Raw genomic sequence first — 26,192 nt, forward strand, 5'->3', positions numbered from 1 at the left:
GTAAGAAATCAAAGTTGTGAAATTATGAAAAATACAGCAAACTGTGGAAGTATTAAGTGACTGTTAAAGAATGGTATTTAATCCATATCTGAAAATAACGCATTCCCTGATGAGAGGTGATGGTACACTGTGTTGTATTTGAAGAATGACATATCGTGACTGTGTTTCTTTTGTATGAAATGTTTTTGAAGTCACTTCAGACTAGTATTTTAAGTTTTTGTGAGGATAAGAACATTTTAAGTGTGGGAATGGCATACCTGCTGAGACACATTCCTTATCTTGATTAATTTGGCAGGCGTGAAAGCAAAATGGCAGGAAACAGCCTTGTTCTGCCCATCGTGCTGTGGGGCCGCAAAGCCCCCACGCACTGCATATCCACCCTGCTGCTCATGGACGACGCGTCGATGATCGTCACGGGGTGCCACGATGGACAGATATGTCTCTGGGACCTTTCCGTGGATTTAGAGGTAAGGCTAAAGTCAGTATAATCTTCATTGTCTTTGTGTTTAAAGGGCATATTGTTGTTGCCAGTGTGATTTCATTCTTGGGTATTACAGTATCCATTCTGGTCTTCAGTTCTTTCCGTGCCCTGTTCACTTGTCCTTTCTTCCCCCTCTCATGAGACCTGGATCCACCCTTAGGAAGAGGCGATTTTGCTCTTGAACTTTGCTGCTGCTCCTGCAGTCATTTTTTGAAGTAATTACTTCCTCTTTTCTGGAGCTGCTCTAAACTAGTTGTTACTTTCAAGTTTAGCTGCTTCTATTGTTTTGTGAAAACAGATTCCAGTCATCAGAGGACTGTAGTTACAGAACTTTTTAAGGTTATTACTTTATTTGACTGTGTTTTTTCCATGAAAACTGAAAGAGAAAAAAGCTAGTAGCAGAGATGAAGGTTGATGATTAATTGTTTTGTGCCAGTGGCTGCCCTAGAGTTGAAATCGGCAATGTCTATTTTGAATATAGTCTTGTAGTTTGCCTTGGTACGAAGGGCTTTGAACTCTTGGAAAGGAATAGCAAAACAATCATTTCTTGTAAAAAAAGCAGCAGGCTTCAGGAAAAGTTTATACCTAAAAATCTCAATGTCTGTGAGTTACCGCCATAGATTATGTTCATGTCTGGTATATTTAAAAAGAAAAAGTGACTAGTTATTTTTAGAAAGGACAAATAAAGGGCAGTTTTATTTTTTTACCTTTAATTTATGCATGGGCTTTATATAAACTTATTTATTAATATATCAGGTTGTCATCTATACTTGATTGGGGGGGAACTGTTGTTGCAGTAGTACACAATTTTTTCATTCAAGTTGGGCCAAATTCAACCCGTGCTCTAAAATTGTTGATAGCATGAGTTTGCAAAATGCATTTTTTCACAGATTTGCATTACAGTATTAGCTAGAAACCCTTTTTCCCCAATGTACTATAGCAGCATTCTCTGCAAACTCTTTCAAGATTATCCATCTGCTGCTGTGCTAATTAAATGTGTGTGTGTATATATTAACACATATATATTGATATAATACATAAAATGGAAATCGGGAATATGTATATTCTGGTTAAGTAATAGTGCCTATGTTATTTTTACTTCACGTTTTATTTCCCTGATTCTAGATTAATCCCAGAGCTCTGTTGTTTGGTCATACAGCTTCAATTACTTGTTTATCAAAGGCCTCTGCTTCCAGTGAAAAGCAGTATATAGTGAGTGCATCAGAAAGCGGGTGAGTTTCCTGAGGATTTATTCATATGCAGATCCGTTAAATAATGGAAATTGAGGGTAGAGGAGAGATCAGGTTGTTTACACGCACCATGTTTTTTTTTACTTAATATAATGTCTATAAATATTCCAAATGATGGGACTTCTCCACTGTAGATCCTGAGTGCGGTGGGAATTTTGGATTGGCAGCCTGAAAGGAGTGTAGGGGAGCGCCCGAGGTGCTGGAGCGCTTCCTCCGGTGCTTGTTGTGCCGCGCGGTTGTGTGTACAGCAGCGTGTGGAGCGCTGGATGCGATCTCGGTTTGGACGGGCAATGAGACGTGTGACGGTGTTCCCTTCAGTCACGGCACTTCTGTGCTCTCTGTCATCTCTTCGCTTCTGCGAGTTTGGAGCTACCGTCAACTGAACTGACATATTTTGCTGCTTTTCCTCTGCTCATCCAAGATGTGTTTCTTGAGTGGAAGCAAGCTTGAGCTGTAGTTGAGTTTCTTGGCGGGAAGTTGTGCCTAATACATGTTTTAAACTTTGAAACCTGTCACACAATTTATCTGTCTGTTGCAGTGTTTGATTTTTATCCTTAAGAAAAGACACATCAGCAAATACATGTTATTTGTTAAGAGGTTTTATTTACTAATGAGAGTAGCTGTTCGGGGGCTGAAAGGGGGAAGGATTTCTCATGCCATTGACATTAACGGGGATTGCAGTCAGCTAATTTAAAGGAAAAAAAAAAGTCATACTCTGTATACACTCACGTTCTAGCCTAAATTTTGGGCTAGTTATTGAAAAGATACATAATTTGATAAATTACAGGTCAAAGCTTTGGGGCCAACTCGTTTTGTCATTGATAACTCAGGTGTGTTATTCCCTTATTCCTCCTTATCCCCCCCTTCTCTCCATCCTCTGCCTCAGGCTGAGTACAGGATCTTTGGTAACCGACTGTCCTCTACTGGGAGAGCGCTTCCAGCTGGCTAAAGAACTGCTAAATCACTTGTTCTGCTGCAGTTTCACACTGTCACTTTTGCCGTCCGAACTCCGTTCCCCTCCCGCTAGGGAGAGGGTTCCCCCGTGCCCCTGAGCGGTAGTGGCCGTCGGGGCCAGTGCCACCAGGCTGGCAGCACAGCTGGGGCAGGGGGGAGAGCGCCCAGCTCAAACAGCCTGAGGTTTGAGGTGAGAAGGTGAGAAGCAGCTGACAGATTCTGTTCTGATGAAATTTTAATAGAACATTTTAAAAGTCATTATCTTTTTTTTTAAATACCATAAGGAGAGGGAATGGCTGCTAATTGGAGCGAATTCATGGAGGTAACTGATCTTTGCTCATAAGGCAAGTCAGAAAACTATCACTACTACTATTTATAACTTGTTCAGTGCTTTCAGTTTGGTCTTAGAAGGTGAGGCTTCCACCTCTGGAGAGCCCGGCCTGGAGAGGAACCCGTGGGGTTCCTGCATCCCGCACGGTTCTGCCTCCTGGGGTGCTGCTGCCCTCCCCGCAGCCGTGGGGGAGGCGGGCTCAGCCTCGGGCCACTTAGGGCGAGTGGCAGAAGTATAGAATGACTCGAAACATTTGTGAGAGAAGTGAGAAATTCTCAGTGACGTACTTCCATTTACTTAATACTGATTGTTTCTGATGAACCGTGGAGTTTCACTTGTTCCCTCTCTGTAGGGAAGAAGGGGTTGTGTAGATTCAGATAGAAGGGCTAGAAATTCAAGTTGATTTTGATTTTCCTTTGTCTAAATACAATTCACATAACCATCTGAACCATGTGTTAGTCACTAAGTTTCTCCCAGTGTAAATGATTCTTAAACCCTTGGAAGATTGAAGTATTTTCCCTGTAGTTTTAATCTGCCTTTTGTATTTTAGGGAGATGTGCCTGTGGGATGTGAATGATGGGAGATGCATAGAGTTTACTAAACTAGCCTGTACACATACTGGCATACAGGTTAGTGCTTTGTGTGTGTTTCACAGGTCCCGTTCTGTATTGCAAAGCATGGATAACTATAGATCAGTTATCGAAGCCAGGCTGGTTTGTTTCTTTTTAAGCTTAATAATGATATTATATGCATTCTGAAGTATCTCATGGTTTATACTGTATCATCAAATGCCCTAGAGCTGGAAATATGTGCTGTGCTTCATCATTTGGCAAAAAAATGTATCATAGTTAATGAGAGAGGCTGGAAAGAAAGGAGGGAAAGGAGAATGTTTTTGGAGGAGCACTGCCGTTGGAGGGTGAGGACGACGTTAGCAGGGCAGGCTGGGCAGGCTCTGCCAGAGGGGGGAGCGGGGTGTGCGGCGTGGGGGCTGCCTGGGGAAGATAACAGGAGAAGGGGGACCTCTGCAAGAACCTCTCCTCTGCAGTGCAGAGCAGTGATTTTTAAACATACAGGCGTTAGAATATACTTACGAAAATACGGTTTTGATGAAAAATGAAGTAATCAGTGTCTCACATGGAGTATAACCTTCTGTATTTTGTTACTATCCATTTAGTTCTATCAGTTCACAGTTGGGACTCAGCGGGAGGGGAGACTGTTGTGCCATGGACACTATCCGGAAATTCTTGTTGTGGATGCCACCAGCCTCGAAGTTCTTTATTCTTTGTTATCGAAGATATCTCCTGACTGGATCAGCTCCATGACTATCATTCGATCCAATAGAACACAAGGTAATTACTTTTGTTGCTTTTGTTATGGCTTTGCCTCCCTGTAAGAGAAATGCTATTTTCAACTTTTTCAAGAACCTGGGGAGGAACAAGAACGTTGCCTCTTGTGATCTTGGGCAACACCCAGCAAGCACTAACCGTTGTGACAAGCAAAGCATATATAGTTGTCTCTGGTCCCTGAAAAAGGGGCTGGGTTAATATCTGCGCGGCATTGTCTCTCCTGCTGTTCTGTCAAATGGGAGTTCTGGCTTTGGCTAAAATGTAACTGCTTTCTCATGAACAGAACCTAAAATCTCGCCAAATTGCTCTGTGTGTGCTCAGCAGGATCCAGGCTCACCTAGTAAATAGATTCACTGCTGTCATCTTCAGTGTGTGCCTGTGCTGAAACCTGAAGGACAAGGAACCTTCCTACAGGAAGAGTGATTTTGGCTTTTATGTTGAATAAAAGCACATTCCGTCAGGGTGATAACCTGTTTTCTCTTTGAGAACTGAGAAGGAGTTCTGGAGAGCACTCTGACAGCGAGAGCCGGGAAACCGGCACAAGACTGGAGGAAGGGGTGCGAGCATGCTAAATGCTAAGGCTGTCATCTGCATTACTAATGTGCCGCGTAGTATACATCGAGATCATTTGGCAAGCTATACATTGTAATTTTTGACAAGATATATACATACCATGAGCATTTCTCGTGATTAGTAGCTTGGTAAAAAGCACTGTCATAACATTTTCAAAGCTATTATTGCAGGGAAAGTGTTTAAGGAATGTGCTGATTAGAGTACACAATAGGGTTAAAAACCCTGAAGGAGGAACGTCTAAAAGTGATGACAGCCAGTTTTGTGGAGAGAGATGTGAGTAGGCTCATGTTTGGGGGTGGATTAGTTGACACGGTTTGAAGTGATCCCTGTCCACACACGCGTGTTGGTGTGCGTTGATGTGCTAGGCTTTGTGTCCTGCCAGCTGAGGAGGAGAAGTGTCTCCCTCAGGGTTTCCTCCTGTGGACACTGTAATTCTCAAAGGTTTGGGGAACACTGAGGAAGAAGATCCTGACAAAAGGAGAGACTTTTATCTTGAGTTAGGGCTGACAGCAGTTGTAAACTGAGTGCTCCCAAAGTCCTGGAGTTGGAAAGCTCAATTGCTATCCCCACAACATCAACCTTGCTGGAACAACTGGAAGCGAACTCTGGTATTAAGTGTTTCCCGATACTGCATTTAATTTTATTGCTTTTTTTTTTTGTAATTTTGTTTATATGAGCAACCTGGTCTAGTGGGAGGTGTCCCTGCCCGTGGCAGGGGGATTGGAACGAGATGAACGTTAATCTAGAAGAATTTTGGTCCCCTGGGATTTTGCTCTTACACCAGACTGCTCTGGTAGCAATAGGAGTGTCTAGAAAGGTTGACTGGCGCTTGATACGCTTTGTTCTTTGTGAAGGTAATGGCTCTAACAGAGTAATTTTGCAGAAGTGCCCTTTGGAAACCCGCTGGGGCGGCTGTACAACTCGAGGGTGTTTGCCGTTACACCCCTGTGTCCTCGCGGGCTGCTGTGGGCGGGCAGCCGGGCACGAGCAGGACATCTCTGCCGGGGACAGCGATGGGACAGCCCGCGATGTCTAATAGCAGTACTAGCAACAACCGTGGCTTCCCTTCCCCCCATTTAATTTGAGCCCTATCATTAATTGAGACGGGAATGAGACTGTGAACACAAACCTGTGTTTGTGCATGTGCCTATGTGCTTCTGGAATACCACTTTGCAAATAAATGTTTGATTTTGAAGCAAACACTTCAGGCATGTTTTGATAAACTTTAATGTTGAGGTACTCTCAGTATATTTTTGTACTCGGATATGCACAAGTGTGCGACAAAATGAAGACGTCCTTGTTCTTATCAGCCTAATGTTTGTTTTTCCCCAGAGGACACTGTTGTAGCAGTTTCGGTGACTGGCATCCTGAAAGTATGGATAATAACCTCTGAAGTTAGTCGGATGCAGGTAAACAAAGGCTTCTGAATTAATGATATTTCCTGTTGTGATGAAGGGAGAACGTCTATTAATGCTGTTTCCTGTTCTTCCAGCTACCTAATGATATTATGGTTTTTTCCTCTTTGCTTTTTGAAAATCAGCTTTCTTGATTTTGCTTTACTGATTCTTCAAGTTACCAGCAGAAATCCTAATCTTTCTCACATTTTGACTCGGAGGACTTATTTCAAATGAAGAGTAGGATAATCTCCCAATTTCTACAAGTCTTTTCTTTGTTTTTTAATTGTACCATGTAATGATTTGTGCTCGTATACAAATATTCTTGTTAATATACAAATATCTTTTTTTAATTTTTTCCTCTTTAAAAGTCCTTTTCTTTAGTTAAGTCATCTTGTACTACATTTCACAGGAGTTTTGAGTTCCAAAGGGGAGTTAGTAACAAAGCTTGTTACGGTGATATTTAACCTTCCAAACTGATACGGACGCTGTACTGCATCCATAACTTCATTCAGTACAGGCAAAACTTTTATGCGCAAGAGCTTGCAGTATAAGTACTCATTAGTGGAAAGAGATGATGCTAACAATTACATGTTTACTCTGTATAGTACAGGTAGAAGTAAGTCGGAGTTAAAGCTTGCCGTGTACTGTATAGGCATTGTCTGCCTTAATATGCTGGTGGCATTACAGAAGTGACTTTGTCACCATACTTTATTTTTTTAAGATTAAGTTCTCCAGCTTCATTTCTTACACTCTTAAAGATATCGCTACTTATTTTTTTATTTTTTTTTATTACTTCATACTATATTACTATTATTATTAAATGTAGTGTTTTCTTTGAGAACGATAAGGAGTGTGATGTGGAGATGCCCGAAGGGCTTGCTGAGCAGGGAATACAGTTTTTAGGAATATTCATTATTAGGGATTATCTCCAGCTCTCTCTTTGTCATTTGGCAGTTCCTGTCTTCCTGTGTGAATAAATGCATAAAAGTCTTAAAGGAGATTTGCTACTCGTCTCGTAGACCTCTGGCAAATGAGCTGTTCACAGAAACCTCTTGTAAAAGATACACCTTACTAGCTATAGTTTAGCAAGTGTGGAAAAACAGCCTTACGATGTATAAATGAGTTCTTTTTTTTTTATGAACTTGTTTGTTTCCAGAATATTTATAATGCAAAAGCAACACAGTTTGCACTAGCTTGGGACACCACTGTAATGGATTCCTTGCTTTTGACCCCATCGGGACAGAGGTGGTAGTCACGTTTTTTTGTTTCATAGTTTCAAACTTGATGAAAGTATGTTTATGGTAAGAGCGTTTTCTGGAAACCCTTGTCATGCAGCTGGTTGTGTTTTAGGTAACCTCGCATGTAGCAGTTACACGTTAGACGGCAGCTGGGAGCAGTGAGGAGTATTGGCTGTTACGAAAGTACAGAACACAAAGACATAACTAAAGAGGAGCTTATCACAGTCCGGTCTGTTTGGATGTGGGGAACCTTGAAAGGAGGAAATGTGAGCTGAATGTGCTTAGTTTCAGCTGGCTATCTCGATGTGAGGTAATTCATTGACAGTGACCATACTAAATAGGCACCGCTAATCTCTGCAGCTGGGGAATTTGTTAGACTTAAGTGACAAAAGAGGATACCACGTGCTCTTGCAGATCTTCTTCTGAGGAATAATAGAATAAGAACTAAGGGAAAAAACACACACTCATAGTAGAAGTTGGCCATCTGGCGTCTTATGTTTCCATCCCACAGTCTCTGTCATGTTCCTAAGTTCAATTTGAACAAGAAGAAAAATCAGCTGGGTATTTTGTTAGCCAAGTTCCACGTGCGTGTTGCTCTCTATAGAGACTCTCAGTTTGAGACGCTGGTTGCTGTCACAGCGCCTGAGTGCTTAGATGGTTTCTGGGTGGGACAGAATGCTTACTGCCCGTCTTAAGATGAGGAAATAATATTTCAGAAAAATACTATCTTGTCTCAGAGATCTGTGACAGAGTAAGGAGTTGTGATCTAGGACATCTGAGTCCCCGCTTCTGCCTTAATTGCCTGGCTGTCCTGCTGTTCTCTGCCCTGTCTCGGTAAATAAGGTGGTTTTCTCTGAAGGTGAGGAGCCCTGGGAAATCAGTTACAGTGAGCGGCGCTGCAGACGGCTCTTTCTGTGAGTCTCCTGTTCGTCCCCGCAGCAGGGGGTCTGCAGCCTTCTCTTCTTTCAGCCGGGTTTCTGTAACTGTAAGCCAAACTTTTCAGACTACCAATGGCACGGCTGTCCCTCCTTCCTTGCAGGTGTCCAAGTCGGAGCGAAGCTGGGCAGTCGGGCGCAGTGGGGATTGGCTTGGGAGCTAGTTCGTGGGTGTTCTGGGTCTGGGCAGGTTAGCAGCGACCACCCCGGTACAACCACAAGAGAAAGCTTTGCTTTGAGGTGATCCCAGGGTAATCAAGGTCCTGCACCGATGTGATAGAGCAGTCTGGTACTCGGACTCTGCGGAGGGTGTTCGGCCAAATGGTCAAGATCCTGCGCTAGACTGAATCTCAGAAGAACGTGGTCAGCGGTGACTGGAGCTTAACCTTTGGCTGAGGGCAGTCTGCAGCTGAGAATGCTGAGATGGGATTGTGGTAGCGGGCATGAGGAGGGGAACAACGGGGTCGTGTATTCAGCGGGTCAGCTCTCCTGGTCAGTACTGCGCCCGATTATGGCTATATACATCCACTGTTTAAATGGAAGTGATAACCCCCTGTTGGTGCCATTTTTGTCAGTCTCTACAAGCTAATTTATTACTTATCACTTCTTCAGTTCTGCTTTCCTGCACATTTTCTACTCATGTACTTGTGACAGAGTTTGCAGACTTGGCTATCGCAGGAAAGTTGGTATTCAAGACACAATATACCCACAGGAGCGTCAAAATAAAAGTCAAGTGTTTATTTCAGTTAAAATTTACAGAAATATTGACAAGCTCATGACTTGAGCAAAGTTAAAACCATCAAGAAATGCCTTTTCTGAAGATGATGCTATTACAGAAGGTAATACGGCTCTATTTAATTTCAGCGCGGTAATTTTAAATAAAACGCAGTTAATTTAAGGTTGGGGTTTTTTTGTTTGTTTTTAGGATACAACACCAGTATTTGAAGAGGAGTCAAAACCTATTTATTGTCAAAACTGTCAAAGCATTTCTTTCTGTGCATTTACGCAGCGGTCGCTGTTGGTGGTGTGCTCCAAATACTGGAGGGTAAGGCGAGCTAGCTGGGTAGCACCTGCCTGCTTCCCACTCTTTCATTAAAGTCCCAGTAAGACCTTTAGATCACGATCCTCAAAATCCTTTTAACGTGGCTATATTGGAACTGAAATTAGCTGCTCTCTGGGCATTTTAATCTGTAAGCGGTTAACGACAACAGACTTTTCTGTTTCTTTTCAGGTTTTCGATGCTGGAGATTATTCCCTCTTATGTTCAGTCCCTAGTGAAAACGATCAGACCTGGACTGGTGGTGACTTTGTGTCAGCTGATAAAGTAATTGTATGGACCGAAGATGGACAAAGTTTCATATATAAATTGCCAGCCAGGTAGTCAACAGTGAAATACTCCATGTATTTATTTTTTGAGATAAAAATATGAGCAACTTTGAAGAAATATTGAGTATCTTTTGGCTTTTATTTTGTTACAAAATCATATGGATGTTGCAGAAACCAGTATTCCATGAGCTATTTTCAAGTGTGTCCCCTAAATGCATCATGTTGAAGGAACGCTCAGTAATTTAGACTGCCTCGACCAAGATTGCTTCATTATTTTCTGATATTACAGTAACTCTTTTTCACTTCCTAGTGGAGCTGTGTGACTCTTTTTCACTTCCTAATAGAGCTGTGTGGTGGGAAGAGGTGCATTTCGCTGTTGAACCTGTGTCATAAATTAAAATAAAATATAATTTAAATATTTCCTTAACTGGGTCCAAATAAGGAAGAAATAAGATTTTGCTATATGGATTAGAATGTAAACGATGATTGCATTATTGTAACAGAGTACTCTCTCAGTCCGTTAAGGGAAGTCATGAACAGCTGAGTTTGCGCATGTAGATGCGAAAATATAAAATTAATTTAAAATTGGGTACCAAAGAGGTTAAATAAATGTAGAATGACAAAAGTAAAATAAAAAACAATTCCAGTTTTCTTCTGACATTTTCATGACATGTAAACATCTCTGTTCTGGGTAGAGATAGTTTCGTCTTGGACATCCCTGAATATTCTCAAGTAAATCAGGCGAGGATGCCTTTCTCACCCTCTTCTGCGATCAGAGCGTGAGGGTGTGAGCAGATCTCTCTGGTGGTCTGTCAGAGGAATCCTTGGGTTTGGTGTGTTTTGGTCCTGAGTCTGAGACCAGATGAGTTGAAGTCCAAAGCAGATCTAACGCCGGGCTTCCTTCATTCTTTTTTCCTTCAGTTCCGAACTGGGGGGGGAACTGAGCTGGGCACATTTGGAGCAGCTGTTAATTGACGAAGCATGCCCTGTACATTAAAATTACAGAACTGATCTGCTGTGTGCTGTATTAATAATTGAAAAATGTAATGTTTAAGGGCTTGGGGGTTGATTTTGGTTCGTATTATTTAGTTAGCTAGTGATGTAGTAATGGCTTTCTAGTAATATAAGGCTTTTTGTTCCTTTCTCTTTGTTCCTAAACCCAGCTGTCTACCAGCTAGTGATTCATTTCGCAGAGATGTGGGGAAAGCAGTAGAGAACTTAATCCCACCTTTATTGTACAGTGTGTTGGACAGAGCAGATAAACAGGTAAAATCTTTGGGGTTTCTTTTATGGACTGCATTGCTCTTTTAGAGAGTTGAAACACGCATACATCATGACCGGTTCTTCTCTGTCAAAGTAGACCTGTAGGTTTTCGTCTTTTCCTGAAGCAAGTAGACAGATGCAATTTCCCTGCTGTTTGCTTTGGTTCTTGTTGGTTTTCAAATAAATGCAGAGGTTAGTCTGGTCAAGTGAATCTTCAGTTCCTATATACTCACAGTTTATCACTCATCAATGCCTGGAGAATTAGAAGTCAGGTTGTGATGTGCATGATGATTAGGCAATTACTGAGTGAGAGCTTTTAGAATTTGAAAGCTTAAATCCTGGCAAAGTAAAGAAAATCCAATTTTGTTGGCCAAAGTCCTCCTTGAGCTATACTTTATTTTCTATTGCTCTGTAAACTGCATCTGCTATAAATTAATGTATTTAAGACTGCTGTATGATGTATGTGGTACTTACTTATACCTTATATTATAGGTTTAACTGTGTGATTTACAAATGCTGTTATTACAAGACTATTGTAGGAATCCCTGTTTATTATCTCTAACCTTTTAATGTGTTGCCAGATTTGGACACTGAAACATTTCTATATTTGATTTATTTTTTTTCTTTATGTTGTCAATGAATATTAAAACTCCTTTCCTTCGGTTGCGGACCATGTTCTTTACTGAGTAGTGTATCTTCAGCTCACCTTTGTAGTTAGAACATTAACGATTTTAAAATGTGCACACACATATACAAAATACTCTGAATAATTAGAACAAAACCATACATATATAAATCTCTTTTCCTCTCCCCTAAGCCTGTGACTTGTTCAGTAACTAAGCCACAATTTCTGCTGATCCCTATTGCTATATTTATTCTTTCTCCTGTAAGAAAGATAAAGCATAAAGTAGCTAGGTTTTGTCCTGCTTTTAAAAGGTACAGTGGATTATGTAGCGAAAGCAAATTTTGAGGTTAGTACGTGGTTTGCATGTCTTCTGAAGTTGTTAATTTATTATTTTTTTTAACAGCTACTAATATGTCCACCAGTTACTCGATTTTTCTATGGACATAGGGAGTTTTCCTATAAACTGTTAATCCAAGGAGACTCTTCAGGGAGACTGTGTATTTGGAGCGTGCCTGATACTCTTGAACAACAAGACAGCGCAAAAGGTATACCTAATTAACAGTCTTGTTGCCAAGTTTTTTAATAGGCATCTCTATTTTTTTGTATGTCTAGTTGCTAGATATAAAGTACTGCTGCTTTTCCTACAAATCCTTGAGGCTTTTTTTCTAATTGTTAGCTTCTTGTAAGAGTTACGGTAACTTGAATTTTTTCCTATATGATCAAAATCTTAATTTACTGTTACTATTTTTCAGGTATTAAGTTTTAACTGCTTTTTCCCAAATCCTAGCTATGGTCCTCTCTGCCTGTGTAACTTCCTCTCATAGCTTCAATCACATACTTCTCCAGTTCTCACCTATGTTATTTCCGTGTTATGTAGTCAGTAAATTCATCTCCAATATGTACCTTTCACTTTGTTGTAACATGGTGTGGTTAAACTTTGAGATCTTCTCAGGAAAGCACTGCTAATTTCTATTCTTGATTAATATTTTTAATCCTCCTCCGGCCTCACCCTTTCTTTTTTTTTTTTTCCTTCCCCATTTTAAACAGGACTGCCAACAACAACTTCAATATCCCTCCAGGAAGCTTTTGATAAACTTACTCCTCGCCCTGCTGGGATTATAGACCAACTAAGCTTAATACCAAACATCAATGAACCACTTAAAGTTACAGCCAGTGTGTATATCCCGGCACACGGGCGGTTGGTCTGTGGCCGTGAAGACGGAAGCATTGTGATTGTGCCGGCAACACAAACTGCTATAGTTCAGCTGCTGCAGGGAGAGCACATGCTTAGGAGAGGTATGCAAAGAAGCTTCTGAAAAGCACGGCTGGATTACAGCCTGCTCCTCTCGCTCACAAGATAAGCCTAAGAAACAGTTTCACAAAGCGAGCTTTAAGGCACTCCGCAGGTAGAAATCATGTAACTGTTAACAGAACATCAGAATTGTTAAGTAATGTAGTGAGAAACGGAAGTAAAATTAACTGTGACCAGCTGGCATCAATTTGGGGGGAGTCCTCTCACTGGAAAGCCTTGGATATGTCTCCTGGGATTTTGAGACACAGGAGCAAAGGTGTGTCAGGGGACACATCTCCTGTGCCTCTTCCAGAGCGGTTGTGTGCACTGTGTTCAGCTGTGGTGTCAGTGTGCCTCTGAAGATCTTCTTGGGAAAATAACGTGTCTAACAGAATTCCTCCGTGGGTATTGTGTAGTTAGTTGAGTGTTGTATGTTGGCCTGCTGTTGTATATTTTTGTTCCAGATAATGTTATTTTAATGCTTTTGTGATCATGGTTTCAGAATAAATATTTGGGGTTTGATTCTTACAAATGCTGACAAATGAAAAAGACATGTAAATATTTTTGTGTAAATGTAGGTATGAGCTTGTCAGTTATATACAAGGCTGTTGGTTGTACTGTTTCCATTATATAACTGATTTATTTTATGTAACTTTATACAAAAGTTACTTTTTTCTTAATGTGAAGTTGGATTGCCTCAAAGCTGCCACGTTATTCTGCAAATAAGCCTTAGTGGTTCGTACCCTCATAAAAATACAGACGTGCCTGGGTGTATTTTCTACGTAAGGTGTGCTGCGCTTGCTTGAAAGCATAATCACATAGCTGAACTGTTTTCCTCTATGTCGTGCAGGTATTGCCTGGAGTACTTGATTCTGGTATTTAACTTACTGGGCCCATTTTGTCAAATTCGCCATCTAAAAAGACAGCTTTTCTACGCATCTTTTGCAATAGTTAGAAAGTTAGAATGAGAATGATTTAACTGAGGTATTTGAGCTCAGTGAAGAGAAGACTCACTGTTCTTGCGGTGTGGTCACAAAAATGATTTTCCTTTTTAAATTTAAATTTGATGTCATTAACCTATTCTGCACAAGCAGCAAATACATAACACTGCAGATTTGCATGCGGCTGTTGTGGCTGGTGCAGAGTAAGATTATGCATTTTTCCTGGTGCCGGTCCTTTTGGTTATAACCTTGCATAAATTAATGTTTGACAGGGAAGGGAATTTATTTTTTCACATCTTGGCCTTTTTAATTTATTTTTTTCTGGGATTTTTTTGGGGGGGAGGAAGCTGTTTTAAGACAGCTGAATTACTTTAAAGGGAGATTGTACAGCAAGACAAAAGGAATTATTTAGCCCATGTCCAGTAAAAAAATCACGAACATTTTAAAAAAAGAGGGGACTAATTCTATAAGAACTTCTGTCAAAACTTGCAGTATGTCTATTTATTTTTTTTATGAAGAGCAGTGTTTTGGATTGTGAACTGTTCTATTGATTTATATTCTTTACGTCTCTCCTTTTTTTCTTTTCCTTTTTTTTTTCTTCCCCCCTTTCACCCCTCACCCAATTTCTCAGGTTGGCCACCTCACCGGACTCTCCGAGGCCATCGAAACAAAATTACGTGTTTGCTATATCCTCATCAGGTTTCTTCTCGTTATGATCAACGGTATTTGATCTCGGGTGGTGTGGATTTCTCAGTCATCATATGGGATATATTTTCTGGAGAGATGAAACATATCTTCTGTGTACATGGTGGAGAAATTACACAGCTTCTAGTTCCACCTGAAAACTGTAGTGTAAGTTTTCCATAACACGTCTGATACGCTGTCTCACGCTTCCCATAAATGGTGCGGCTCCTCAAATCCTGCTGGAGACTGCACGGAACAGGAAACACTGAAGGTTTGGCACTGACCCGATGTATAACTCTTGCAGACACTTAAAGAGAGATTAATTTTTCTGTTAATCTTGGGTTTGCTTGTGTCACGTTTTAGCTGTGTAAAGGATTAAAAATAGTGGGAAAACTGGATGTTAAAACCTAGCTGGCTAAGGCTAATGCTTGGCATTTTATGGGACAGAGCGTTAACAGTGGGAGAGGAGTTCCACGGCACGGAGCAGGCTTTCCCCGCAAGGTGCGTGCGAATGTGAGAGGCAGGCGTTCCCCACCAGGTAGCCCACAGGTTTTAAAGGCAATTTCGTCTTTCGTAACTTGGATGAGTAGGTAGAATCTAATGAACAAAATGACATGGATTTACTTGGAAAACCATGGTCTCTCTTTTTGGCTCAACAAAATGGGTTCTAATACCTGTTTGCTCTTTGTGGTGTGCAAGAGATGGGATTCAAGAGAATTTGTGCAAGTGAGATGCTGTTTCTAGTGAGTTTAGCCATAGACTTACGTGCCTGGTTTTTGTTTATAAAATAGGTTGTTGATCACCATGTTTGGTCCAGTGAAGAAGAGATTATTAAATACAAACTGTCTGCATTATGATTAAGATTTTTTTTCTTTTTTTTTCCTTTTTTTTTTTTCTTTTATTAGGCAAGAGTCCAGCACTGCATTTGCTCTGTTGCCAGTGATCACTCCGTAGGTCTTCTCAGTCTGCGGGAGAAAAAATGCATCATGCTGGCATCCCGGCACCTTTTCCCTATTCAAGTAATAAAGTGGAGGCCTTCCGATGACTATCTGGTGGTGGGATGTTCAGATGGCTCCGTGTACGTCTGGCAAATGGATACCGGTAAGGTTAACTTCAGAGACCTTGATTAAACATTATTTTTTTAATATATATATATATGTATATATTTGGTTATAGTTCTGTATAAGTTGCATCTGAGAGAAGAGTTAAAATTTTTTTGCACATTTATGTTTGGAAACGTAGCACTTCACATATTCACAAAATTTGTAGATTATGTAAGCTTTTGTTAAATACAGAGTCTGGTATTTGGGAAAAACTCGTTTCGCTTTGGAGTTGTATAGCTTGCTGTGGCTCTCTGCCCCCTCCGTGTTTTCCTGGTTATCTTTAGAGACACCAGTCACGATGTTGGCTGCACGTGTGGTGTCCTCTCAGTTTATTAGTGCCCGTGCTCCCTCAGCAATTGTCTCGAAAGCTTGGGGTAGAAGTGCAGCACCTCAAATCTACAATACTTTCCTCATCTGCAGAATAAAGAAAGTGTTTGTCTGGTCTCTTGTGTTGTTTGTTTTGTTGTTTGGTGTGGTTTGTTTTGTTGTTTTTTTTTTTTAAGAGACTAATGCTTAGTTTAGAAAAACTAAAAATGAGCCTTAACAGAATGGGCAACAAGGCATAAAATAATAAAACCAGCTTGGTTGTAGAAAATTTTGTGGTATCTGAAAGGGGGAAAGAGAGGATAAAAAAGCATCCAAATATATTCAGTATGTAATTACCTCTCAACTCCTGAACTCACTTAATAGAAACCACAAACCTGCCATAATGCCTGAATATTATTTTCAGCTCATTGTGAAAACCAGATGAGAATTGTTTTTTATTGAAGCTCTAGGAAGCAAAGAGGAACTTGAGATATGTCATGGAAAACTTAATCCACACAGGTAGTTGGGTGGGAGAGGGAATTCAAAAGGACTGAAAGCAACCTTCCACTAAAAATGTGGAGCAACTGCAGCCATCGCGCTCTGGTCAGTACAGAATCATACTGGGGGCTTCTTAAAGTTGTCTTGAGTTTTGTTAATGTGTTTTTTACGCTTATACGCTTATACGCTTCAACTTCATAGAGATTTAGGAAAATCCCATCCCTTTAGGAATTTTAGTTCTAAAAATAGCTGTTAACACAAAGGAAACTTTTATGCATTGCATCCTGTGATGTAAATAATTTTCACCCATTGTTGTACTTGTGATGTTTTGGACATTCTGAGTTGTTTCTGCTGAAGCTCATGCTTTTCAAAATATTTGCAGGTGCGCTGGACAGGTGTGTGATGGGAATAACGGCAGTGGAGATCCTGAATGCCTGTGACGAGGCAGTCCCAGCGGCCGTGGATTCCCTGAGCCATCCCGCCGTCAACCTGAAGCAGGCCATGACGAGGAGGAGCCTGGCTGCTCTGAAAAACGTGGCGCATCAGAAACTGCAGACTCTGGCCACTAACCTGCTCGCTTCCGAAGCCTCTGACAAGGCAAGCAGTCTTTCAGTTTGTCAGTTTTTAATGCAGTACCTGAAACCTTTATTTCCATAAATAATTGAAGAAAATATGGGAAGAAAATAACGTATCTTTATACAACGACAAAGACTTATCCAACACTGTGAAACTTTAATAGAAAGACCTAAGCTAACTTTACCTGGCGTTGGGTCAGTCCTAGGGGTTTACTTTCCTTGAACAAACGGCCTCATCCTTCTTCAGCGTCATTGTGCAGTTTCCAAGCAGGTGGTGTTACGGAGAGTTACATTTCACTGAGGTTTTTTCTATTTTGTGCTCTCGGTGGTAGTGGTTTTCTTGCTGGAGCCCAGTGCTCTTAAACTTCTTCTTCAGCCTCTATAACTCTGAACTACTTTCACTGTCGCCTTCTCTAGGTTCAGTAAGAACAGAGGTTATGCACCAAATAAGCTTCTCTCTTTCTAGATGGGTGGTAATATATTTTTAATAACAACCAACACAATCCCTTCCGCATATCTCTGGACACTGTTCCCCAATTTAGGTTACTGTTCATGATGCCGCCTCCCACTTTGTTGTGCATTCTACTGGGTTTTTTTGAAGTTGAGTTTATTTAAAATCTGGATTTAGCAGCATTTTGTAGAATCTGGAGTATTTGCACAATTGTATATGTTCTGTTAATTTGCAGTATTGGTGGGTAGACGAGGAACCAGGCTGTGATCCAGGTTCGTCAGAAGCAGGTCTCGCCTTTTTTGTGTTGTGCTTACTTTGAGGAATGGAATCAGCATTGATCTGTTTTATCTGCTCTTCCCCCCATATTGAACGTGTTTTGTACGTTCCTGCACATCTTGCCAAAGGTGGAGCTAGAGCTTCATTTCATTTTATTTTGGTAATCGCTGCTGTGTTCAGCAGAAAGTATTACTGAAATATATGTGCAAGTAGATATAAATGGACCCAAAGTAACTTAAATTCTGAAAATTAATTATGGTTTGAGGCAGACTTTAAGTGTTTAGTGCTAGAAGATATTTAGGGGCTTAGTTGATTTCTACATATTTCAGTGCTTGATGTTTAAGGGCTTTTTAAATCGTGTTTTGTGATTGAAGTGATGAATTCAAATGAAACTGTCTGTAGTAACTTGTTAAAAGCACTCAATAACTGTTCCTGAGCGCTGTATGTGTATGGATAGAGAGTGCATCAGCCACAGCATGTCTACATGTGCTCGTTTAGACACAAAACTTTACAATTTATATGGATGTTACTGAGTACCACAACAGGCTACTTGTCAATCCAAGCAATGAGCAAATGCTCGTATTAAGATCTCTGGTAAGCAAACCTCTGATATTGTCAGCGTGGTCAGAGTTGTTGAGATCCTAGAGTGACAGTGGGACGGTGAGCCTGCGTATCAGTCCCTGGAGTCAGAGGATGACTTTTCTCCGTTCTGGTGGTTATTGCACAAGCAGGAAGCACCATAAGTATCTGGAGATGCGGGGAAGCTCCTTTTTAACAACTAGTAATGAGTTCTTTTTCCAAGTTGATTATCTCACAATAAGAAATAACTTGAATTTCAAATTGTATAAAGAGTGATTTTTACATTTCGGCATTAATTTTATTCTGAAGAGGAAATAGAGTACAATATAGCATGTATCCTAAGAAAAGCTAGTACAGTGTAAAAAAAATTTAAGGAACTTCAGTGTGGAGGACAGAATGGTACAAGAATCTGTCCTGAATATTCTGTGAATTTTAATGTGCTTAATTGTTATTCGGTCTGATGGATTTGGACTGACCACTTTGAAAAGTAACGGGTGGCTAGCAGCGTCACGTGTCAGAGATGGAACAGCAAAGCAAACAGTAAATTTTAGGAATGGACTTAGCCATCGACTGTAGTTTAGCTGGTGGGCTCAATAGCATGTCAGCGTGGATCACTGGAGGAAAGCTTGAAGGAAGAGCTTTCCCTTGAGCTGTGCATCATCCATTTTTGGTTTGGCTAAATATAGAGAGATCCTGAACTTGTGAGGGTTTTATGAACTGTCACTGAAAGAATATGACCCCTGACTTTTACATTTTTATCTTTCTGTTAATGATTAATAGAAGCGCAAAATTCTCTTGAGGGAAACTGGGGAAGAATATCCTTAGAGTCGTGTATTGGAGAGGTATGCGAGAGGCTTTGCGTGCGCCGAGCAGCGTGCTGCAGTGGACGGTGCTTGGGGGGCGGCCACCCTTGGCGATGCTGTGACCGCCCTGACAGCGATCCTAGTCCTCTGCCACTCATCGTGACCTGTTTCCTAATAAAGGGCCGTCAGAGTGGGCAGGTATGAAATCCGTGGAGTCTGTCAGTGCCGTTGAGGAGCAGGGCCGAGCCCAAGCAAGAAGCGGCGATGTCGGCTCTGCGCCCTTGTGTGGCGGCCGGGCCGGCAGAGAGCAGCAGAGCCCCGCGCCAGCGCCGCCTGCGCTTCTCCTCCGGCGCCCATGCTCCCTCTGGGGAGGAAATCTCACTTGGAGAGAGCCTTCCTTGGAACAACACCGTCCTCTTCCTACAAATACCCCTGTGTCCTGCTGCATCCCTCAGCACGAATGCTGCACGTGTACGTGTTTTACGTGCGGGTTCCTCGCAGCTAACGAAGGTATTGCTGCCTACAAAGGCACGCTATGTAGCTCAGCAAAATGTGTTCTGTACCAGCGGTCAATGGTGATTAATAGCTAAAATATTTTGGTTATATTGTTGCTTTTAACTTTATCATTGTAACCATTACCAGAGACCAGTTCACAAAAAGTTACTTACCTTACATTCTGTGAAAATAACTAGATTTTTTTAATGAATAAGGAATAGATCAGTAAATCAGTGCATTGCAGAACATAATTTGCAGCTATCATTTCTTGACATTTAATTATTTCTATTCTGGTTTCAGTTGTCCATTATTTACTTCTCATGGCAAATTTATTTAATAAGCATAGTTTATTCATTCTCTGAGTTGAGCACGGGAAGAGGGGGAGCGGAGTTTGGCTGTCTGCTCTAGCGCTGATTGCGCTCGGCTCTGGCTGTGGGTCCGGCAGGGTGAGCTAGCCCGTGCTGCAGCTCCTCCGGGAAATCTAAGGACAGGCAGTGAGAAGGATGGTCTCTCTTTAATTTTCCTTCATATTCCTTGTGACCAAATGTGAATTTTCCATCTGGTAGTACCTTAACTGCGTTACATAAGTGAAATGTATTTTAATTTGAGGAGAGACAGAAATAAATTATTTGATTCCAGTGGAATAGCAGGTGATATTGCAGATTTTGCCAGGTCTGCCTGTCATTGTTGGAGAGGCTTTTGATATGTTTTGAAGATTGTGCTGTGCATCTGCTTTTGGTAGCTGGCTTGTTTGTTTGTTACAAAACGAGTGCATTGGAATAATGTGAAATATCGATGTGTATTCGTTGAGTATCGTCCCCTGAAAGCAAGCAAGAACTAGTGAGTGGAGTAAGCAAACCGATAACCGTTCTTGCTCTTCTCCAGTTCACCACCGTACAGCAAAATATGGGTGGGTATTCACTCCAAGTAAGCAAAACAGTAGCAACCTTCCCTTAAGAGCCTGCAAATGAAATAAGGTGTTAGTGTGGTAGAAAAGTGAAGATTACAGTATCAGATAAGACTAAGATAGTGGCTTGCTTTAGATAAATATGCTTTCTGCATGTTGTCTTCAGGCAGGATGAAAGGAGCCGTTCCTTGCCCTGTTTTGTCCCCGGGCTCCGGCTGTGGCACAGCCGAGGCGAGAGGTTTCGCTGGAGTTACTGCGAAGAAGCTGTGGCTGGGTCATCAAATGCTCGTGACGGCGGGTCAGGGTACCGCAGCCTCTTGTGGACAGATCGGTTTCCAAATATAAAGCTAATGTAAAACTTCGGAGAGGTCGGTTTTTCCTCTGAAGATTTTTACCATCAAAAGCAAGCTTACGCTCTTCAGGGATGCACAGTGACAGGCAGCCACAGAAGCAGCAGGGTGCTTCACGAGAGACAAATCTGTGTGGATGAGAACCTTGAGAATTAAAATCATATGCTTATTTCAAAACCAGGTTCATACAATGAAACAGTAATTCAACATAATGCGGTAGATATTATATTCTTTCATGCCAATAGCATTTTGGAGGTCTTAACAGGCATAATGGAAAAGGAATTTACGTGAACATTACTTCAGTTATCAACCACATGCTATGAAGTTTGTACAAAACTCAAAGCAGCCCAGTAGTTGTAGGAAGAGAAACACTCACTGCCTTGAAGAAAAGAAATGGTATACGTATGCATGTCCAATTTCCTAATTATGTTAAGTAGAATATACGTTTGTTTCTGTGATTCATAGTGAGAAATGTATTTGTTGGCGCTCAGAAGTAGAATGAAGAGGGTTGAAAAATGCAAGATAATAGGTGTTGGTAGAAATCATGTTGTTTTACAGCTCAGCAGATTTTCAGTGGTGGCCACTCCCAGGGCCCCTGGTACTTAAGGCTCCGTCAGATGTGCGCATTGCTTCATGTCCGTGAACAAAGGAAGCAATGCATCAAGATGTGTACAGGATAGGGTGAAAAACTATTACAAATCAGTGTCTATATAGAGAATGTTGAAACTTTTGCGTGCTATGTAGAGTGTATGTTAGTTCCTTGCATAGTCTTTATTTATTTATAGTGTATGTGTGTATACCTGTGCATACCTGTTTGTAAACGTATATACACTGTGTATATATAAAAACTGCAAGCCTTGTTCATTTCTAAATAACTACCCTGCTCTAAAATGTGCTTTTGTGGTTTAAAAAAGACCACAGAGAATGGAAATTTTTAGCGACTGCAGCCGTTGTTAGACGGGTGTAGGGGGATGGTTGTTATGTGCTGCCTTAGACTTAGCTGCCAGTTGAGCGCAGGGTTTGACTCCGGCAGGGACTAATCCGGGCGCCAGGAGCGCTCCTTCGGCGCTGAACCGAGGCGCTGCTTCCCCTCTAGCGCGCCCTTCCTCTGACTTTGTCATGCTCTGCATCAAACCCGAATATTTGATGTTTGTCTCTCAGGCTGTTCATTGAATTGTAAAAGAGGAGAAATAATATTTTACTCACGTTTGAACGGGGTTTATTTCTGTTAAAACGTTCTCTTTTTCATTTGTTTGAGGAAACTAAGGACTTGGCAGCATGGTTTTCTGTTGGCTGTGGAGAGAATAAAGTTCTCGCAATACTTAAAAACGTATGTTAATATTCTTTTGTCCAGTCTCCTTTTCTGACATTTTTCTTTTCCCCTTGGGACGAGGGGAAGGAGGAAGAAGATGGACTTGTAGTGGAGCAAACAAGTGACACGCTAATTGCATATTTGGACAAATTTATTAGTAGCTTGTTTTCCAGCGGCATAAATTGATGCCATACTTCCGTATCCAAATGTGAAATATTTAATGGGTGTTAAGCTTAATAACAAAATAATGAAATTTTATTGTTCCTTGGTGTATAACTGTTATCTTCCAGAATTCACTTGAAGAAATGTGAACTTCTGTCTTATTTTGAGAGCTCTATTTATCTGAAACTCCTGTACGTGAAATTTCTGTATTTTAGGGGAGTAACACTTGATCACAAGTCTGACATTCCTGATGTTGTGAAAAATGCTGTAAAATTCTTCAGTGATGTTTTCGTAATGTTTGTCATAACATGTTTTATACCCGTGTGAGTTTTCAAACTTCAAGCTTCCTTAATTTGTGGATTAGCTTTGTGAAAAGTGTTAAGAAAGGAATCCAATTGAAATTTCAAAATTTTTTTCTTTTTCTTTTTTTCAGGGGAATTTACCTAAATATTCGCATAACTCCCTGATGGTTCAAGCTATAAAGACCAACTTAACAGATCCGGATATACACGTGCTGTTCTTCGATGTGGAAGCCCTGATTATTCAGCTGCTGACCGAGGAGGCCTCCAGACCCAACACTGCGCTCATTTCTCCTGAGAATTTACAGAAAGCCTCTGGCGGGTCTGACAAAGGAGGCTCCTTTTTGACTGGTAAACGAGCAGCCGTCCTCTTCCAGCAGGTCAAGGAAACAATCAAAGAGAATATAAAAGAGCATCTTCTTGATGATGAAGATGAGGATGAAGAATCGATAAGACAGAGAAGAGAAGACGGTGACCCAGAATACCGCTCTAGCAAATCGAAACCGTTAACTTTATTAGAATATAATCTAACCATGGATACGGCAAAGCTTTTCATGTCCTGTCTTCATGCCTGGGGCCTGAATTCTGTTTTAGATGAGCTTTGCCTTGATCGTCTTGGGATGCTTAAGCCACACTGTTCGGTGTCCTTTGGCCTCCTGTCTAGAGGTGGCCACATGTCTCTGATGCTTCCTGGCTATAATCAGCCTGTAGGTAAACCGCCGTACGATAGCGTGGAGTTCGGAAGGAAGATGTCCATTACAGAAGGACTGGGAAAGGGGACGTACGGCGTGTCACGTGCCGTCACCACTCAGCATCTCCTGTCTGTTATCTCCCTGGCCAACACGCTGATGAGTATGACCAATGCGACTTTCATTGGAGACCACATGAAGAAAGGTCCGACCAGGTACGGCAAATATCCCCTTGAACTTGGGATAACTTTCTTTCAGAGTCTCTATTTTAATACCGCATTTAATTTTGTTTAATTTCCCTGGGGGCTTTGATGTATCAAATGGCTATGAAAACCTTTGGTACCTAGATGGAACTGAGTGTATTTCTTCTTTCTGGAATTGTAGCATTTTTTTTATGCCAACATAACTATATTGCTTTGAATGGAGTTAGGTAACTTACAACGCTAATAGAACATGGAGGTGTGTTAACATATGCGCCAATAGGTCTGAGAGGCCGTTTTTGTCCTCCTTTTTAGTGCTTATTGATTTTAAAAAGTTTTAATAACGAATAGGTCAAATTCTAAATAAATCAAAATGTACAGACAAATGTTCTATCACCAAAAAATAAGTTTACCTAGGAACTGTGAATAAGATACTTTTTTTTTCCCCCTGTCAAACCAACTGTTTTTAATAGGGTTACTTTTCAAAGTTTGTTTAGTCACAGTAACTTTAGCAAATAATCTCTTTTTTCCTTTTGTTTTTTGTTTCTTTTTTTTATTCCCCCTGTCCTCCTCCTTCTCCCCCTTCATGTACATTTTGTGTTTAGGCCACCCAGGCCAGGCACTCCAGAGATGTCAAAAGTGAAGGCACCCCCTTCAATTTCGAGTCATGCAGCCCAAGGACAAATTAAGCAAGGTAAAAATCACTTGCTTTGGAACAATTTGATATGTCGTTTTCAGCTCTTGACACTGAAGTTATCGCCTTACTATCAAGTGATAAAAACATTGTTAGCTTCTTCATGGGAGGAAAAAGTAGTGTAATATTCTAGATAAAAATTTTAATGACTAAGACCTGTGTAAGAATCAATAGAAGATGCAGATACTGTCATGACGTTACTCCCTGACAATGGATTTCGTGCATATTTACGTGCTCCCAAATATTCTGGTGTTGAGGTGATAGTAACAGGTTTAAAGTCTGTAACGAAGGGCTATACAGACTAATGCAAAAATGTTTATCTATGTTATAAACTAAAGCATAAAGGGAAACACGTCTAAGTAGTATGTATACATTTGCTCTCCTTTAGATGAAGTAGGAAGAGATGATTCTATTTTAACACTACTTCTACCACCGCTGCTATTTTCATCCCTTGCAGTTACGACAGATGGCAGCGGGTGACACTGAAGGATCCTTTAATGGTCTGCAGTGTGTCTTTCATGAGTATAACGGTTAAGTACAAGGTGTAGAACATGTGATGTAAGAGAAGGCTATGCACAAGATGAGACATGAATTTTGTATTGGAGTAGAGTGGAGCGGGGACTAGAGCTTCCTCTGGGCGGTAGGAGCCCACGGGAGCAGTCCTGCTGGGACCGGGGAGATGGAAGAGGAAGAGGAGGTGCCCTCCTGCTTGCTCTCTAAATTAGAGCTGCTCTTTGATGGGGCAAGTGGGCTGCTACTCTTAACACCAAAAGTAAAGTCAATGTAAATCACAGAATGGTTTAGGTTGGAAGGGACCTTGAAGACCATCTCGTTCCAACCCCCCTGCCCTGGGCAGGGCCACCTCCCCCCAGCCCAGGTTGCTCCAAGCCCTCGGGGCTCTTGTCTTGCTGCAGCGGCTGCTGTAGCTGCTGACCTTGGTGGTCAGTTCTGACTTGAGCTCAAAACTAAGGAGCCAGGGAACTGTTGGGAAGGGCGCGGGACGACTCCTGGGGAGGCAGCAGCGCGGGCTGGTGGGGAGCGAAGGCAGCGCCGGGTGCAGGCAGTGCCCCAACGAGGAGCGGCAGTACCTACCTGCTGGGTAACAGGAATGACATCCGTGTGGGACCAGAGGAAGGTTTTTAATGGCTGGAGGAGAACATACATGTGTAACCTTTGTCATACGTGTTTTGCTGTATGGTAAACCAAAGAGGGGAGGTGTACACATCAGGGCTCTTTTTACAGTTCTGTGGGATTTTTATAGCTGTGAGCCCAGCTGCGTGCATATACTGTAGGGCAGAAGAGGAAAGGCTTTTCTTTTTTTTTTCCATAATGTGTTTGGTTATTTGTTTTCAAGTAATGTATAAAGCAGATATCCTTCAGGACTTATTTGAAATTTCCTTTGAAAATTGCAATTATCTCTTATCTTTTAACTATTAAAACTTTGTCTCTTCAAGCTGTACGAATACGGAGAAATTTGCAATTTGTAAAATGACTGCATTTTGCAGAATACAAATGCTTTGTCACTGTGGTATTTACAATGTACAATTTTTAAAGATGTACATTAAAGATATACACGTGCCTTTAAACGTATCTTTAAACTGTGGAACTGCTTCTGTATTAGAGAGCCAGTAAGCACAACAGGGAACTTATACATCATTCTGCAATTTTCTTCACTCCTACAAAAAAGGGAGATGTTTATGTCTGAGGAGGAAACTTGCCCATCAGCAACATTTGTGTGTATTCTTTTCCTAAATATAAATATTAATTTACTGTGATCTATGGTTGCAAAGGGAAAATCAGTTTCAGGAGTGGTACACGTCAAGCTTCTTTCATGATCAAAGAGTGTAGCAGTAGAAGT

At 41.2% G+C, this 26,192-nt stretch overlaps 1 protein-coding gene across 2 annotated transcripts in view; it reads left to right on the top strand.

Moving 5' to 3' along the window:
• The first annotated feature begins 308 nt into the window (after window positions 1-308).
• The window catches only part of WDR7 (WD repeat domain 7), a 109,720-nt gene continuing 83,836 nt past the window's right edge, over window positions 309-26,192 (top strand). For both annotated transcript variants that reach the window (XM_009882031.1, XM_009882032.1), the window contains exons 1-15: window positions 309-467; window positions 1,607-1,713; window positions 3,567-3,645; window positions 4,191-4,365; window positions 6,268-6,344; window positions 9,431-9,550; window positions 9,737-9,882; window positions 10,995-11,097; window positions 12,123-12,264; window positions 12,767-13,015; window positions 14,583-14,803; window positions 15,541-15,736; window positions 16,925-17,139; window positions 22,886-23,655; window positions 24,246-24,334. In XM_009882031.1, the coding sequence (XP_009880333.1) occupies window positions 309-467; window positions 1,607-1,713; window positions 3,567-3,645; window positions 4,191-4,365; window positions 6,268-6,344; window positions 9,431-9,550; window positions 9,737-9,882; window positions 10,995-11,097; window positions 12,123-12,264; window positions 12,767-13,015; window positions 14,583-14,803; window positions 15,541-15,736; window positions 16,925-17,139; window positions 22,886-23,655; window positions 24,246-24,334 (2,848 nt within the window). The remainder of the gene's footprint in view (window positions 468-1,606; window positions 1,714-3,566; window positions 3,646-4,190; window positions 4,366-6,267; window positions 6,345-9,430; window positions 9,551-9,736; window positions 9,883-10,994; window positions 11,098-12,122; window positions 12,265-12,766; window positions 13,016-14,582; window positions 14,804-15,540; window positions 15,737-16,924; window positions 17,140-22,885; window positions 23,656-24,245; window positions 24,335-26,192) is intronic.

Source organism: Charadrius vociferus, unplaced genomic scaffold, assembly GCF_000708025.1.
Source record: "Charadrius vociferus isolate BGI_N301 unplaced genomic scaffold, ASM70802v2 scaffold743, whole genome shotgun sequence".
NCBI classification, from domain to species: domain Eukaryota; kingdom Metazoa; phylum Chordata; class Aves; order Charadriiformes; family Charadriidae; genus Charadrius; species Charadrius vociferus.